The sequence below is a fragment of the Neolamprologus multifasciatus genome, chromosome 23, assembly GCF_963576455.1.
Source record: "Neolamprologus multifasciatus chromosome 23, fNeoMul1.2, whole genome shotgun sequence".
Taxonomy (NCBI): domain Eukaryota; kingdom Metazoa; phylum Chordata; class Actinopteri; order Cichliformes; family Cichlidae; genus Neolamprologus; species Neolamprologus multifasciatus.
In genome coordinates this window covers 39,855,066-39,870,955 of record NC_140460.1, presented here as the reverse complement: position 1 = coordinate 39,870,955, position 15,890 = coordinate 39,855,066, and the positions used below count along the sequence as shown (strand labels likewise).

The 15,890-nt window shown below is 42.3% G+C and overlaps 1 protein-coding gene across 2 annotated transcripts; it reads left to right on the top strand.

Moving 5' to 3' along the window:
- The first annotated feature begins 887 nt into the window (after window positions 1-887).
- On the top strand, window positions 888-3,207 carry LOC146492307 (uncharacterized). 2 transcript variants are annotated; one of them, XM_085150639.1, is made up of 5 exons: window positions 888-1,055; window positions 1,256-1,576; window positions 1,886-2,030; window positions 2,335-2,383; window positions 2,468-3,207. In XM_085150639.1, exons 1-5 carry the CDS (start codon window positions 995-997, stop codon window positions 2,531-2,533), a joined length of 642 nt encoding a protein of 213 aa, XP_085006765.1. In that variant the 5' UTR covers window positions 888-994; the 3' UTR covers window positions 2,534-3,207. The 2 variants fall into 2 exon arrangements, with proteins under 2 accessions (XP_085006765.1, XP_085006764.1); XM_085150638.1 differs by having other exon boundaries at window positions 2,335-3,207.
- The last annotated feature ends 12,683 nt before the right edge of the window (window positions 3,208-15,890 follow it).

The following is a 15,890-nucleotide window of genomic DNA, read 5'->3' as shown; positions in this document are numbered from 1 at the left end:
GGCACGCCTGTGAAAACCATATCAGGTGACTCCATCATGAAGCTTATTGAAAGAAGGACAAGGGTTTGCAGCGCTGTCAACAAAGCAAAGGGCGGCCACTTTGACGAATCTAAAATATCAGACATATTTAGAGTTAATTATTATTTTTTTCTTTGCTACATAATTCCATGTATCTCGCTTCATATATTTGATGTCTTCACTATGAATCTACAGTGTAGACAGTCGTATAATTCAATCAATCAATCAATAAGTGAGAAGGTGTGTTCAAACTGTTGACTGGTGGTGTATATAAATTAATATCTCCGTCAACTCCATCAAAAACAACTTTTTGCATTTTATGTCATGCTGTATTTTGGTAAATTGAAAACTGAAAATGTGTTAAATTATTATCAAATTTATCAAATTTAATTGACAAGTTTCTATTACAAACTAATTTTTAACCCCGACTCAACCAATTTATACACTGACATGAGGTCTGAGTGGGAATCTTTCATATGCATTTCAGGGCCTGGAAGATTTTATTTTTCAAACCCACTGTTTTCTTTATTCTTGACATTTTGTTATTGCTGCTTTGAAATGTTTGGTAAACATCAAGTTATGCCTGTTTTGCACTAATGTCTTCACACATATTTGTTCTCTTTGCTATAAAGTCATTGCGTAGCTTCTAATTTGACTGCTATTTTAAGACAGACGTCTTCCTTTGTGTAAGAGATGTGATGTGAGTGCTACTTGTTAACACATCAATCACATATAATAGTTTCATTTATCAGTGTTTGATCTTCATTCAACATTTTTACCCATTTGTGACACAAATGGGTGAGGCTACATTTGAATCCATAAAAGCACTTCCTTCTTTGACTGCAGCACTAAAAGCTTTGACAGAGGTCTGCAGATAAATGCAAAGGGGTGTATCTGACTTCCACCCTGCAGTACAGTAGAGTACAGTGTACACAACCAGCAGCAGTTAAAGAGTTGTTTAGATGTATTGACCAGTATGGGTAGATGGAAACTGTGGTTTGCTCTGCTTCTGCTGCCGTTCTGTACAGGCACAAAAGGTATCGTGCACGAGTGACTTTTATTTCTAAAGGATCGCTTATGTAGAGCGTTTTGATGTTGAACGATTAATATATGTTGGTTTTTAGAGGGAGAATATTTACCAATAAATGTTTTATTTATTTATTTATTTTAATACAGGAAGTGCTAAATTAGCAGCTTCATTTCATAGTGAACTGACTTTTATTTGTTTGTACTGCAGCTGTCCAGGAGCACCGTGTGAAAACCATTAGTAAAGAACCAGATGTCACTCCACTGTGCACCAATGAAACAACACAAGTCATCCTGCTGATAGTGTGTAAGATTCAAACAGAGAGGAGCAGAGGAGAAAACTGTAGTCTGATGTATCGACATGGACACGACTTTGAGCATGAATGTGACTCCAGGTTCACTCTGATGACAGAAAATCAGACTGTGTTTCTCCACCTGACACATTTAACAGCAGAGGACGGCGGGAACTACACCTGTGAGTGTGTACAGACCGGAGGATCAAAGAAGCTTCATCTCAGTGTAACTGTGGAAGGTAAACTGTGGATTTATTTAATAACTTTTATGATTTACACTTTATGTATTTCTCCGATTATTTTCTGCAGTGGTAACATTGTAATAATAATGATCACTGACATGTCTGCTGTAATTGTCAAAGAAATCAAATTGCTTTATTTAACGAAAAATGTGAAGCAGTTAATCTGACCAAACCAATTATAAAACAATGTTCAGAATTTAAATATATGACAACACATTTAATACAAATTAATATTACATGACAGGCAAGAATGCGTAGCATCCTAATGTTCCCTTATAATTGATTAGAACCTGTTTTACTTTTCAGAGTTTTTAAATAATGTAGACGGAGTCAATACCACCACAAACAGTTCTGCAGAAGTAACTTTCTTCTATGCTGCAGCTGGATCAGCTGTATTCATCATCACATCTGGAGTTATTCTTGGACTGGTCTACAGCAAGAAATACAACAGGTAAGAGATTTTTGTTTCCCAGGCAGGGGACAGACTCATTAGTAAAGCTTAACAGCCATTTAAATATCACCTGATAAAAATTATTTCACATAATATCTAATCAAATTTTCTTTTTAAAAATCTTTAATAAATTTAGTTTTTAGGAGAGGTGAGCTTTTATCATGCAAAGGCTCTTTAAAAAAAAAAAAAAATCCATGCATATCTGACATGAGTAAATATAACATAATGTATAAAACATTTGTTTCATCTGAGTGCCAAATACAGAATTTTCAATCCCCATGTTTTCATGTTATTTGTCCAACAGAAGGCGACATGCGCCTATAACCATCTTTGAAAACACAGAACTGTACACGGTAAAATGTTGCACGTTGAACTTTTTCATAATGTGCATTTTACTTTACTTTGGCTTCACTTTGACTTCATGTTTTCTTTTGCAGCAAGCAGAACCGATTGAGCCATACGAAGTCTTCATGCAAGCAGAGAATTTAATTTACGATCTCTAACATGTTAAAATTTAACATGCATACTATTTATTTAAATGTCCGAAGAGGGGTGATACACATTAAGGAGTAATGTACTGTTATTAATGTTATTATTATTATTTCCAAATACAAATTAAAGCAGAAGCTGCTGTATACAAATCAATGTTGCTTTGCTATCTGTTTTGTATGAGTACATGTTATTTTAATGTTTTAAAGTTCATGTTTAATGTTTCAAACTTTGAAATTAAAGCTAAAGTGTTTTAAAGCGTACTGTGTTGTATAACAGAATTAAACAATTGGTCTTTTGGACTTTTTAAAAATCACATATTCAGTTTGTCAAATACCTTCAATGCTGTGGTAGCAGTACAGTAATAATCAAAAGTTTCTTAAAGTTTAATGTAAACTTTAAGAAACTGGATATCATCTTGACGCACTTTGAGATTTCACTGTGTGAAACAATAATCACCAGTGACACATGTAGAGGTTGTTGTTTTTTTGCAGGTGTAAATGAGTTGTCGCTTTGACTGATCACCATCATCATGCTTCCTGTGTCAAGTTCCTGTCCTTACGCGCTCATTTGCACTTCAGTTACCTTCAACATGCAGATCATCACCTACAGACCCCCTGAGCACAAATGTTTGATGGCCCCTGGATTTTATTCTTCAGACTTTTTCCCCCTCTTCAACAATTAGCAATAGCATACATGCCATTACATAAATAAATACAGAAAAGCTTATAATGATAATAATTCAGGGTTGCAGGATGGTGAGTGGTCAGTCTGTCACAGGGTAAACACTGCATTAACCTGCTCATTCGTTACTTTTTGTTTAAACTCTTAAAACTCAATACGAACACATTCATATTTTGGCATCTTGCGAGTGCTCTTATCCAAATTAACACGGCAAACTGAGCCACATTAGAACTTACATGACATGACAAGTGACTCAGTTTGTCAGAGGATGGCAATAATTTTTACATAGCATAAAATACTGAAGATGCTAAAAGCCCAAATGTCTCAACACCATCAAACAAACAGGTTTTTAATACATTTATATATTTATGATATATTGATTTTAAGATTAAGGCAACTTGTGGGGTTTGCAGAATACAATACAATGCTTTGAAGCCACATGATGGCCATATTGTGCTGTGGAGGAGATTACTAAAGACAAGCAAATGTGGCTTTTGAAGTAGTGCCTGTATGCATACGTTAAAGACACAGAGGTTTTTGTGGGTCAGGAGTGAGAGAGGCCGAGGGAGCTGTGGTGAAGCGATAAGCTCCGAGTTTCAGTATGACTCAGGTTTCCTGACAATACTTGGACTGGCCTGTGTGAACCAGTTTTGCAGTCTATACGTTAAGGCTTCAGACACACTTTCATACACACTGCTGAAAAGAAGTTATTGCTTAGGGTTTTTTTTAATAGCAGTTGAAATAATAGTAATAATATGCAACACACATGACAAGACCTCCACCTCCAATGTACAGGAAGTGAACTGGGAGGATACAAGTATAACAACTTCTGTTGGTAGCACCAGAGAGGCAACTTTCCATCCAAGGTTAGTCTCCATTGCAGATAATGAAACACCCAGGAGCCCTCCCTTGACCACTGCCACTTCCTTCTAAAATCAATCAGAAACTACTGAGTCTTATGACCTAGATTTGTACTTAAAGTGGGCGGTTCACATGCTAAACAATGTCACAGGGAGTCCTGTGACCTCTAAGTGTACTGCAGTGTTGTAAATCTAACTGTTGTGTATATTGATGCCACATTAATTTTAACATCATGAAGAGAATTGCTTAAAATTGTAAGATTCCTGTCTAATCTGTTTCCTGTCACCTCTCCTCCATCTGGCAAAAACCCAGTAACTGTTTTTTTGGTCTCCTTCTATGGTTAAGTTCATGAGAGGGAATGTGCCAAGTGTAGTACAGGGGAGGGGGTTAAAGAGTGTGTTGGTTTTAAACGTTCACGGAACTGGAGCCCTTTCTAAATATACTGGTGTTAATGTTCCCAGTGTTAATATATTATCATTATATTTGAACGACAGCTTAAGCATTGCTATTAACTTATGTAATCCTTAATTGATATTTAATTGTTGTTTCAAGGAGTGGGAGGAGCCACTGGCTATTTAGAATAGAATACAATTCAACTTTATTGTCATTGCACATGTCACAAGTACAAGGCAACGAAATGCAGTTTGCATCCATCCAGAAGTGCTTTAGTGATATAGATATATTACAATATATATTAGCAATAATATAGGTATATAGATATATTACAGAAATAGGTCTGTTATAGGTCTGAGGGTACAAAAATGGGTCTATTATGGGTTACAATGTACACGGCATGAAGGTATGTTATGAATATGCTATAAGTATGTACAGGCTGTAGTGGGTATACAAGCTATGCACAGGCTATGAACAGGATATAAATATGAAACTATACAGAAATATGCGAGTTATAAACAGTTGTAAACAGCTGTAGAATTATAATTATCATATTGTTCAGAATGATTGTTTATACAGAATAATACAGTAGTGCAGTTAAGATAAGTGAAATGTGTGGCTACTTTCTACAGAGGCTGTATAAAGTGTTAGTGGTTGTGTGTGTGTGTATGTTCAGTCCATGAGTTTAACGTGGGTCAGATATCAGGAGGCAGAGTTCAGGCGTCTGACAGCTGTGGGGAAGAAGCTGTTCCGGTACCTGGTGGTCTTAGTCCGGAGGCTCCTGTAGCGCCTCCCAGAGGGCAGGAGGGTGAAGAGTCCATGTGCTGGGCGACTGGGGTCTTTGATGATTTTCCCAGCCCTTTTCAGACACCGCTTCCTGTAGATGTCATTGATGGCAGGAAGTGGTGCTCCGGCGATGCGCTGGGCAGTTTTCACAACCCTTTGCAATGGCTTCCGGTCCAAGGCAGTGGACTGGAAGGCGTGGCTCAGGGGATTGGGAAGCGCATCTGTAACCGTTTCGATCCCCGGGCTCTCTGTCCTGGTCGTTGTGTCCTTGGGCAAGACACTTTATCCTACCGCCTACTGGTGTTGGCCAGAGGGGCCAATAGTGCGATATGGCAGCTTTGCTTCTGCAGTCTTGCTCTACCCTATTCTGTTGGGAACATGTCTCCCTATTGTATGATCTTATTGCGGAGAGGGAAACAAGTTTATGTGGTGTAGTCAGTAGGTCGAAGGCATCCATCCCTTCTCTTCCACTTGTCCTTGTCAGGGTTGACCCAGCTACCATAGGGCTAGAGTAGCCAGCCTGTCGCAGGGCCAACACATAGAAACACACAACAATACACTCTCACATTCACCACTGGGGAACTGAGAATTACCAATTACTACTCAGGACCTTCTTGCTACGAGTTAACAGTGCTAACTATTGTGCCACTGTGCTGCCCCATCTAAAGCAAGTAAGCTTAAAAATTGTGTTTTGCCATCAGTCTGGCAGTTGTGGTATTCTTCCCCGCTGTTAAAAAATCTTGTTCTGTGTGTGATGATGCTGTGTGAACTGTTGTGTCTAAGATTGTATGTACAATATTGTGTCTGAGCAGAGGGAGCTGGATCCAGAGCGTCCAGAAAGAGCAGACTGAATTTTCAGGAACCCACACCATCCAGCTCTGGATGGTGTGGGTTCCTGAAAATTCAGTCTGCTCTTTTTCAGCAGCGTTGTGTGTACAGAAAGTCCATGGAAGGAAGTTTTGTTTTCATGATCCTCTCCGCAGACTTTATGACTCTTTGTAGAGCCTTCCTCTCTGTCTGTGTGGTGTTCCCATACCAGATAGTAATGCCTGTGGTGAGGATGCTCTCTATCAGTCCTCTGTAGGCCTGGCGCTGGTTCATCAGAATCAGAATCCTTAATTGATCCCTAGGGGAAATTCTTTAAATGCTGGTTCTTCTTCATGCTGGTTTTCCTGAGCAGCCGAATGAAATAAAGCCTTTGCTGTGCTTTTTTCACTGTTGCTGTGGTGTTAAGAGTCCAGCTCAGGTCTGATGTAACCTGCAGTCCCAGGAATCTGTGGTCGTTGGCCCTTAGCACCTCCATCTCTTTGATGATAAGAGGCTGCAGGGGAGGGGGGGGGGGGGGATTCTTCAAGAACGTTGTCTACCAGGGCTCTGTATCCAGACTCCTCCTCCCCTTTGATGAGACCCAGGATGGTGGTTTCATCAGCATATTTGATGGCGATTGAGTTTTTCTGGGTGGAGACACAGTTGTAGGTGTACAGGGTGAAGAGTTTGGGGCTGAGACAGCAGCCCTGTGGAGATCCAGTGCTGACGGTGAGCCCAGCAGACATGCATCCCCCACCTCACCACCTGTGGTCTGTCTGTCTGACAAAAAGAATAGGACATTCCCCAACTTCTTGGATGTGAAATAATTCACATAGACTGACATTTAAACTACTGTAGAGTGTGTTTGTGACCCTTATGACAAGGGTGGATTAATACCACACTGTTTTCTGGCAAAGACACACACTCACAATGCAGATATGCATGGTGCAGTGAGGTGCATACAGCGTTTCTTTCTCATAAAGGTGTGGGGTAGCCTACATATTTACTTGTATTTTGGCAGCATTTTGTGTGTGTGTTTGATGTTGTGTTGTGTTTGTTCGTAGGTAACGGAGCAATCATATGTAATTGTTACATTTACAAATGTTAGGTCTTATTTTGAAAATAAATTTTTGCTTCTTGAATTTTATTAAACGAAGTGTTGAAAGTAACCATAAAGAAATTCAAATAAATATGTATGTTTGTATGTTTTCTTTTTTTTTTGCATTTCTTCTTTCTTCCAGTTCGAACATAAAAAGCAGAAATATCAGCACTTCCTTCCTTGACTCACCTCTGTGACAGCTGGTGATCTGAGGTTTGGTTGTTTGTGTGCAAAGCCGTGTGTATGTCATAAAACCCTGCAGTAGTACAGTGTACACTTCAAGCAGCAGTTAACGGTTGTTTAGATGTCTTGACCAGTATGGGTAGATGGAAACTGTGGTTTGTTCTGCTGCTGACTTTCTGTACAGACAACAAAGGTATTGTGTAAGAACTAATTTTTTATTAAAATGTATAACTTTCATGTAAAGTTGTTTTTGTGCTGTTAATTTGTCTTGTCAAAGTTTTTAAAAGGAATATATTAGCAGTTAATGTTGGTCATGTATTATAGATATACAGCAAATGATATTATTTAATAATAAACTGTTTTCTATTTGAACATATTTCAGCTGGTACGGAGATTCTTATGAAAATCATTGACAAACAACCAGATGTTACTCGAATATGCAGCAACGAAACGCTGAAGGTTATCATGCTGATAGTGTGTAAGATCAGCACACAGAGGAGCAGAGGAGAAGAGTGCAGTCTGCTGTATCGACATGGACAAAACTTTGAGCATGGATGTGACTCCAGGTTCACACTGATGAAAGAAAATCAGACTGTGTTTCTCCACCTGACACATTTAACAGCAGAGGACAGCGGGAGCTACACCTGTGAGTGTGCACAGACTGTAGCATCATATAAGCTCCATCTCAATGTAACTGTGGAAGGTAAAGTGTGGATTTAATACCTTTTATAATTGTGAGTCACTTTTATTGATCATAATAAAGTATCATAACAAGCAACAATGAAGCTGTGGACAGTGAGCTGTGCCCACATAAACTAGCAATTAAACAAAAAAAAATTGCTGTTAAGCAGTATAAAAGTTAAATTTAAAAAACAACATAATGTAAAGAATATATTACACGACTCTATAGCAACAGAGGTTAATATCATGATTTTTATTTATAAATAACGTGCACCTATCGTACTTTTTTGATTTGTTTTTCTTTTTTTAGCCAAAGGAAGCCATGAAGTCACCTCCAGTCCAACAGCGATACCTTTGTCTCTCTCTTTCTATGTTGTAATTGGAGTGCTTGTAGTTATCATCATATCTGGAGTCATCCTTGGTTTTATTCACAGAAAGAAATGCTACAGGTAAGAGATTATTATAGCTCAGAGAGGTTAGATAATGGTTACAAATTTGATCCCATATTATTTAAGGTCAAGTACGTTAATCTTAACTTGAGTTTTTAAAATCCATCTATACCTGACTTGTTTATGTATTTTGGTGCCTTTTATTTGTACATTAGTTTAAACAAACTGTTTCTATCTCAGTGCCAAGACAATTGAATGTGTGCGTACTTTCCCTCACAGAGGACAGCAGGTGCCCACCAGTCATGAAAACACAGAACTGTACACGGTAAAATGTTTCACCTAGTGCACGTTTGTCTGCTGTTAATTTAGTTTTAAAAGTATTTTGTAATGACGTGTTTTCTTTTGCAGCGTGTGGAATACACTGAGCCGTCTGTCTTCATGCCAACAGAACGTGAGCTTCTTTTCATTTCTAAAGTCAACACATGTACCACTTATTTCAGTGTTTGAATAAAAATCCAAATTTAGGGATTTTTCTTAATAAGTTATTAACAGAATTTGTATTTGTAATTGTTTTATGTAACATCTACCTCTATAGGATGCAGGTTTTTCTTGTCCATATCTGTGTTGCTTCACTTTACATTTCACTCATCTGTAGCTGTTTGAGGAAATAGTTGTTTTTTACAGTTTGTTATTACAGGTCATGTTGAATGTTTAAAACCGGACAAATAAAGGTTGGTTTTATCATGTGTGCGTGTGCTGCACCAGTAATGTGACGTGACAATAAAAGTGATTTGATTTGATTACCATCCTCTGTAACAAAAATAAAATGAAGTTTTAACATCACACAGTGAATTAGTGAGTTTGCTTTATCTATAAACAACAATCTACAAACTGTAGTGGCTTTATAACCAAATATTCTCAGAGTTTAGGGCAGAAAGCTGTTTGCTGTGACTTGTTGGGGAGTGAGGGGAAAGGGAAAGGAAAGAAAAACGACCATAGAAAGACAGGACAGAACAGTCGGTGGAAGAAAGAAGACAAAAATGTACTGACATGCTGCAGGGGTGAGTGGAGAAGTACACAGTACATTGCAACAACGCCCACAGTAGTCTGAGCCTATAGCAGCATTACTAAAAGATCACATCGTCCCTGCCCAAGTATAAGCTTCATGAAAAAGGAAAGTCTTGAGACTAGTCCTAAAAATAGAGTATATGTAATTTGCCTGTAGACTCAAAGCAGCCCTGCAGTGCCTCCAGTTCCTCTTCTGTCCGCTGTGGATACAAGTTGTCATTTGAAAGGAGTAACTCACATTAGACTAGATTATGGTAATGCCTGTTAAGAAGAAGGGGATTGGACTGTATATACTAGTATTTACATGCAGCAGGCCTGGTAAGTGATATACTTTGTGCAAAAACTTTGCATCTGTTCAGTGAGATGTGGTTAAGATCACCAGTAATTGTAAAAACAGCGGATGCTGGGTTAGCAGGCGGTCTACAGTCCACAGTGATGTCACATTGTACCTCTGCACCACCTGATGTTTGAATGTAAACAGAAACAACAACAGCAGATGAGAATTCACTAAACTCAGTTTGTTAAAAAGACAATTTCATACTATCACTGTAAACCTTTAACAAAGTACGATTTCTTAAATTGGGAAAACATGATCACATTCTGTACTTGTATATAAAATTCTTCATGGCCTGGCCCCACCTCCTCTTGATGAGTTCATGAAACAAAATCAAAGTTCATCTGTATCTGCCAGAGCACTTTTCAAAGGTAGTTGTAAAACCGCTCCAAACTAAAGCTGATGATTTTTAGGGTCACATCCCTTTTTCCACCGGCAGTGATTACAGAGGAATAAACACAGTGGCTTTCTTCTTTTTTGGACTTGAACCCCTTATTAAAAACTTTGATGACATCCACCAATATATACATATATTAACAGCTTTATAAATAGCATCTAATGAAATTATTCTATCACATAATATTAAATGTAATCCGTTTATCTTCCACTGAGCTCTTAGAAGAGATTGATGTGTATCTTTCGTTTTGTAATTATTCCTACACAAGCAGTTTATTGTATAAAATCCATGTATATCTGACATATTTACAAGTTACATTTACACTTTCCCACTGTTCCCACTGGAAGAAGATGTAAGCTGGACTGGCCTTGCCATCCCCAACAAAAGCTCTTTTCTCACATCTCAAGTCCAGTTTACTCTTGTCCAGTCTACAGGTATCCGGTCTTTAAGACTGAAGTCATTAGTCATGTCTGGGCCTAAAGTCCGCTGCGGGTCCCAAAGTCAAACAATCACTGTGGCATCACTGAGAGTTGGAAAATTGTCTAAATTCTCCCATCTTTAATAAAAACATCAGTGTGGCTGCTTTACCAGGTCTAACAAGTAAGTTTAACATCCAGGAATCCTTGGATTCTGCAGCTATAGGACATATATGGTATCACTCTTGGCTGGAAGCAGGGCTTAAACAATGGAAAAAACACAAACTTTGTCCAAAAACCTCTCATGTTTAACTGTTTTCCACTTTTTCTTTGGTCTTTTTAGCCTTTTTGGCCAGGGTGAAGGGAGTATCTGCCATCAAACAAGAAGACAGATGCATGTAGCTATGATGGTGTTTGCTAGTTCACCTTACATGCATTAATGTAATAACGTGGTTAGCCTACTCAACGTAAATTACACACGAACAACATTAAGCTACTCACGCAGAGAAGAACGGCTGCTGCTGCATCATCATCCTCATCATTTCTGCTACACTGGCAGGGCTAGGGGCCAGGACTCTCCTCTTCGGGTTTTTGGGGGATGTTGCTAACTCCGGGTCCGATAACAGGCACCACACCTGCAGTAGATGTGCTCGGTGTGAGGTCTCGCAGCAAGCTATCAAACACGGCGCATTTCTCGGCTTTTAAAAAACCCCGCTATGCGTCGCCAGGTGTTTCATCGGATTCGAGGTGTTACCTCCTTTAACAGTATCACAGTATCAGCTTAAAGCACTTGTTGCAGCTGCTGAGTTTGCATCTTTTGCTGTGAAGTACAGCCAGACTTTGACCGCTTCGCTTTGGGCATTTTTAATCTGTAGCTCTGCTCTAAAAGAACGTACGTACCTGGACCCGCCTACTACGCTCGCTAAGGTAAAATGATTGGCTGGAATCCAAAGTGTATGACATTAGATTAGATTAGATAAAACTTTATTAATCCCTCGGGTAGGTTCCTCTGGGAAATTTGTTTTCCAAAAAGCACAGCACCGACAGAAGTTACAGAGTTAAGAATATTATATATATATATATATATATATACACACATATATAAATACAAAGACATATATAGATAAAATATACAAAGGGGATAAATAGAATAAATAGGAATAAAAATAAAAATACAAGTGAATTGCACATTTCAAGTATGGAGTCTATTGCACCGTTGACTATTAACAAAAAGTAAGTACAGTGAAGAGGCACTACAGCTTAGTTGTTCCCCCCTCCTTTGTCCTCCTGTTTCCCCTCCCTCTCCCCTCCAGAGAGGAGTTAAACAGTTTGATGGCGTGTGGGACAAAGGAGTTTTTAAGTCTGTTGGTTCTTGTCTTTGGGAGAAGCAACCTGTCACTGAACAGACTCCTCTGGTTGTTTATGGCCGTGTGCAGAGGATGCCCAGCATCGTCCATAATGTCCATCAGCTTCTTTAGTGTCCTTTTCTCTGCCACTGACACCAGAGTGTCCAGCTTCATGCCGACCACAGAGCCAGCCTTCCTGATCAGTTTCTCCAGCCTGGATGAGTCCTTCTTTGCTGTGCTGCTCCCCCAGCACACCACAGCATAGAACAGTACTCCAGCAACCACCGACTGGTAAAACATCCTCAGGAGCTTCCTGCAGATGTTAAAAGACCTCAGCCTCCTGAGGAAGTACAGTCGGCTTTGGGCTTTTTTGTACAGGTGCTCTGTGTTGCATGACCAGTCCAGTTTGTTGTCCACCCACAGCCCGAGGTACTTGTACTTGTTGACCACCTCCACCTCCTCCCCCTCTATCTGAACCGGCAGTGGACCTGCTCTGGACCTCCCAAAGTCCACAACCAGTTCCTTGGTCTTTGAGGTGTTGAGTTGCAGGTGGTTTGTGTGACTCCATGCAACAAAGTTCCTCACCAGACTTCTGTACTCCTCTTCCTGATCATCCCAGATACACCCCATGATGGCTGTGTCGTCTGCAAACTTCTGAATGTGGCATACATCTCAGGGGGAAAAAAAGCACCGAAATGTGCGTTGCTTTTCAGTCTGGTTACTAACGTTTATGTCAGGATACCGGTACCCATCCCTATTAAACAGTGTGCAGCAGTTTCTCTCAGCAGTAGCATTTTGATGTGATAAGTATGGCGTGGAAGTCTTATGCTTCATTACATTATTTGCCTGGTTATCCTTTACCATAAACTCAGATACATTTAATCTGCCCATACAGGGTATCAGACAGAAACTTCTCTGTAGTTTGCACTTGTTTGTTCTTATTTTTTGCACGGGAATAATCATGAGTGAATGATAATGCAAACCCATCTCTGGTCCTGCTAGGTCTGTGTGTGGCCCTGTGTGCACACCTCACATATAGGGCAGGTTTGTTTGTTACCTTTGATTCTCACATCATCAACATTTTCCTATTTTTGAATGTCATCATAATTATAGTGCCCTAGTATTACACGCTGTGTCTGCTTAACATATCAACCCTTACACTGGTCACTTGCTTTTTTTTTTTTTTTTTTTTTTTTTTTTTTTTTTGCCTGTCCCGTTTGGCTCTTTTGCCATCAGAATTATTGTCTAAAGGCGAAGAAAGATGCCCAACGGTTTTTCTTTACCAAATTGACCATCCCAGCTTTGCCGTAATGGTCCATTTGATTCACCTTTTATTCTTTATTTTATTTTCACTTGCTGAATACGGGACAGATTTGACTGGGGGAAAGAAAAGGGAGAAAGAAAGAGGGAAAGAAAGACAGTTGAGAAGAGGGACGGGGGAGAAGGGCAAAAAACAAAAACCAACAGAATAAGCAGAAGAAAAAAAATAAATAAATAAAAAAATAAATACATATATCGATCACCTGGATCACCTGTTGAGAAAGAAAAAAGAAAACAAGCAGAAGAAAACGAGAGTAATACAATAAACCACATCACAATGATATATGGGAATATGACAGTAACTACTAAATATTAAACATTATTGTGCAGCACGTAAGATCGACAGCACAGTGTGCATTGAGGTAGGAGCCAAAAAGGGTGTAGTTTGTGTGTGTGATCACCCGTGTGTACACCTGTGAGCATGGACGCGCTTGTTTTCTTAAAAGGTTCCCTCATGTAATGATCTGCTAGAGGGTGTGGGGGGCCACTGCCCCGTCCTCCAGGGCATGAAGCAGGTATGGAGGAGATCAAAACTCCAGACATCCAGAGGCCCCCAGAACACAAGAGACCAAGGAAGACCAACAGAGGGGCAGCCGCGCCACTGTCCCAGAAAGAGCCGAGGAGAGTCCCAGATGAGGGGTCACCCAGCAGCCACGGAGCAGAAGCCAGGGGGGGCTGCAGTGACGTGCCCGTGAGCTCCGCCGGCAGCCAGCTGTGCCTGAGTGACCGAGCCCCAGGCCGAGAGGCCGGGGGCACCCCACCTCCGAGGTGGCCCAAGCGAGCCCCAGGCTCCAGGCCCCGATAAGCAGCCGCCAAGGAGTGAGCCGGTGTGTACCCGGACGCCCACCCCCGGACACAAAGAACCACCAACGCACCGATGTCTGAGGGAGTCCGCCCCCGGCAGGGGAAGTGGTGGGGGGAGATAGGCCTCCAAACCTTGGAGGGCCTGAGCTGTCCTCAGAGAGGTGGCATCTGATACCCAACCTGACATATAGACACAGACATACAGGCACACACAGATACAAACATCCATTCCCACCCTCATGCTCTCATATGCACTTACTCCACACTCAACCAACGTGGAGACAGACATAAAGAGACGCTGTACACACAATCACACTCCCCAAGCGTACTCTACGAACCGGGTCTAGGTACCCTTGCCCCTGGAGGGGGGAACTGCACCCAGACCCAGGTTGTGTTACCCTTTTCCCTGCGGTGGGGAGAAGCAGACCGCCCCGACTCCGCAGCAGCAGGGAGGCCCCACATTCCGGATCCCAGTCGGACGGCCAACTCCTCCTCCTAGCCCCCCTGCTCCAGCAGGAAGCAGAGAACGAGGGTGAGAGAAGACTCCTAACCTCCCTCCACCCGCTCATTGTAGTGTTGATGTATGTGTGTTCTAAGGTGCATTTAAAACCCAGGAGGGCATGGAGCTACCTGCCAGAGAGCAGCAGGTAAGCGCATAGTCCCTCCTGCTAGCCCTCAATGTCTACGTGTATTTAAAATTGAGAGGTGGGCAACGACGCCGGGGGTGAGGTGTACACCCTGATGGTAATTGGGATTCCGTGTAGCGTGCCCACCCCCAAGATCCTATATGTATGTGTAATGAGAGTGTGAGTAATGTGAATGTCTAAGTTGCGGGATAAAATTGAGGCAGAGGCAGCCAGAAGGGGACAGAGGGGGGGGGGGGGGGTTACCTCCTCTGCACCCTGGTGACACACCCCTACTCCAAGGCCCTGCATGTGTGGGTGGTTGTGGTGGAGCGGGAAGAGGGAGGCAGCTGGAGATGGGGAGGGAAGGAAGGGAGGGGCAAGTGACCCCTCCCTGGGGCCAGCTCCCCCGCTGACCCCAGTAGGCACCCCCATACTCCGCGACCCGCCAGGGAAGGGGGGCCCAGGCCCATCCGAACCGGGGACCAGTGCAGCGGCGCCGCCCGGCCCCACAGAGCCCGGGGCAGTCCACCCAACCCCACAACAGAGAAAACTACACCCACCCCATCATCCACTCATCTTCCAGACTACATAAGACAATAGACGCCCAGGCTGAGATCTTCCTCCACCTCTCCTGTATCTCCCCCTCTTGCAGAGAGAGTTCCTGAGAGAGGAAAGCTCCTGCAAGATGTGACAACCCCCCCCCCACCAGTTGAAGAGCCCCCCAGGTGGCTCGGCGCACCGGCGGCACCCTGCGCCAGTGGCGGGCCCCCATATACCCACCGGCCCACAACCCCGGCAACACACCAACCAGGACCCAGGCCCCCGAGGCCCGGCCAGGGCCCCAGGCCAGAGCCGGAGCGCCCCCAGAACCTCACGCCCGTCCCGGACCCACCCAGGGGCAGCCAGGCTACCAGGTCAGTAACCCCCGTCCGTCAGCACAGACCCTCCCCTAGCCCCGCTGCACGTAGCCACGAGGAAGCCGTCACCTAAGAGCCAACAGAGCCCCTAATTGGCCATGACCGCTACCCCGGGTTGAGCCCCCCAAGGAAGATGCTCCCGGGGAACCGCCTGACGCCCTAAGCCCGACCCTACCCCCACACCAATCACAACAGTGAAGGCGAGACCAAAATATGACCCCCCACCCCCACTAGGTGATGGAGGTGATCAAAGGAGTCCA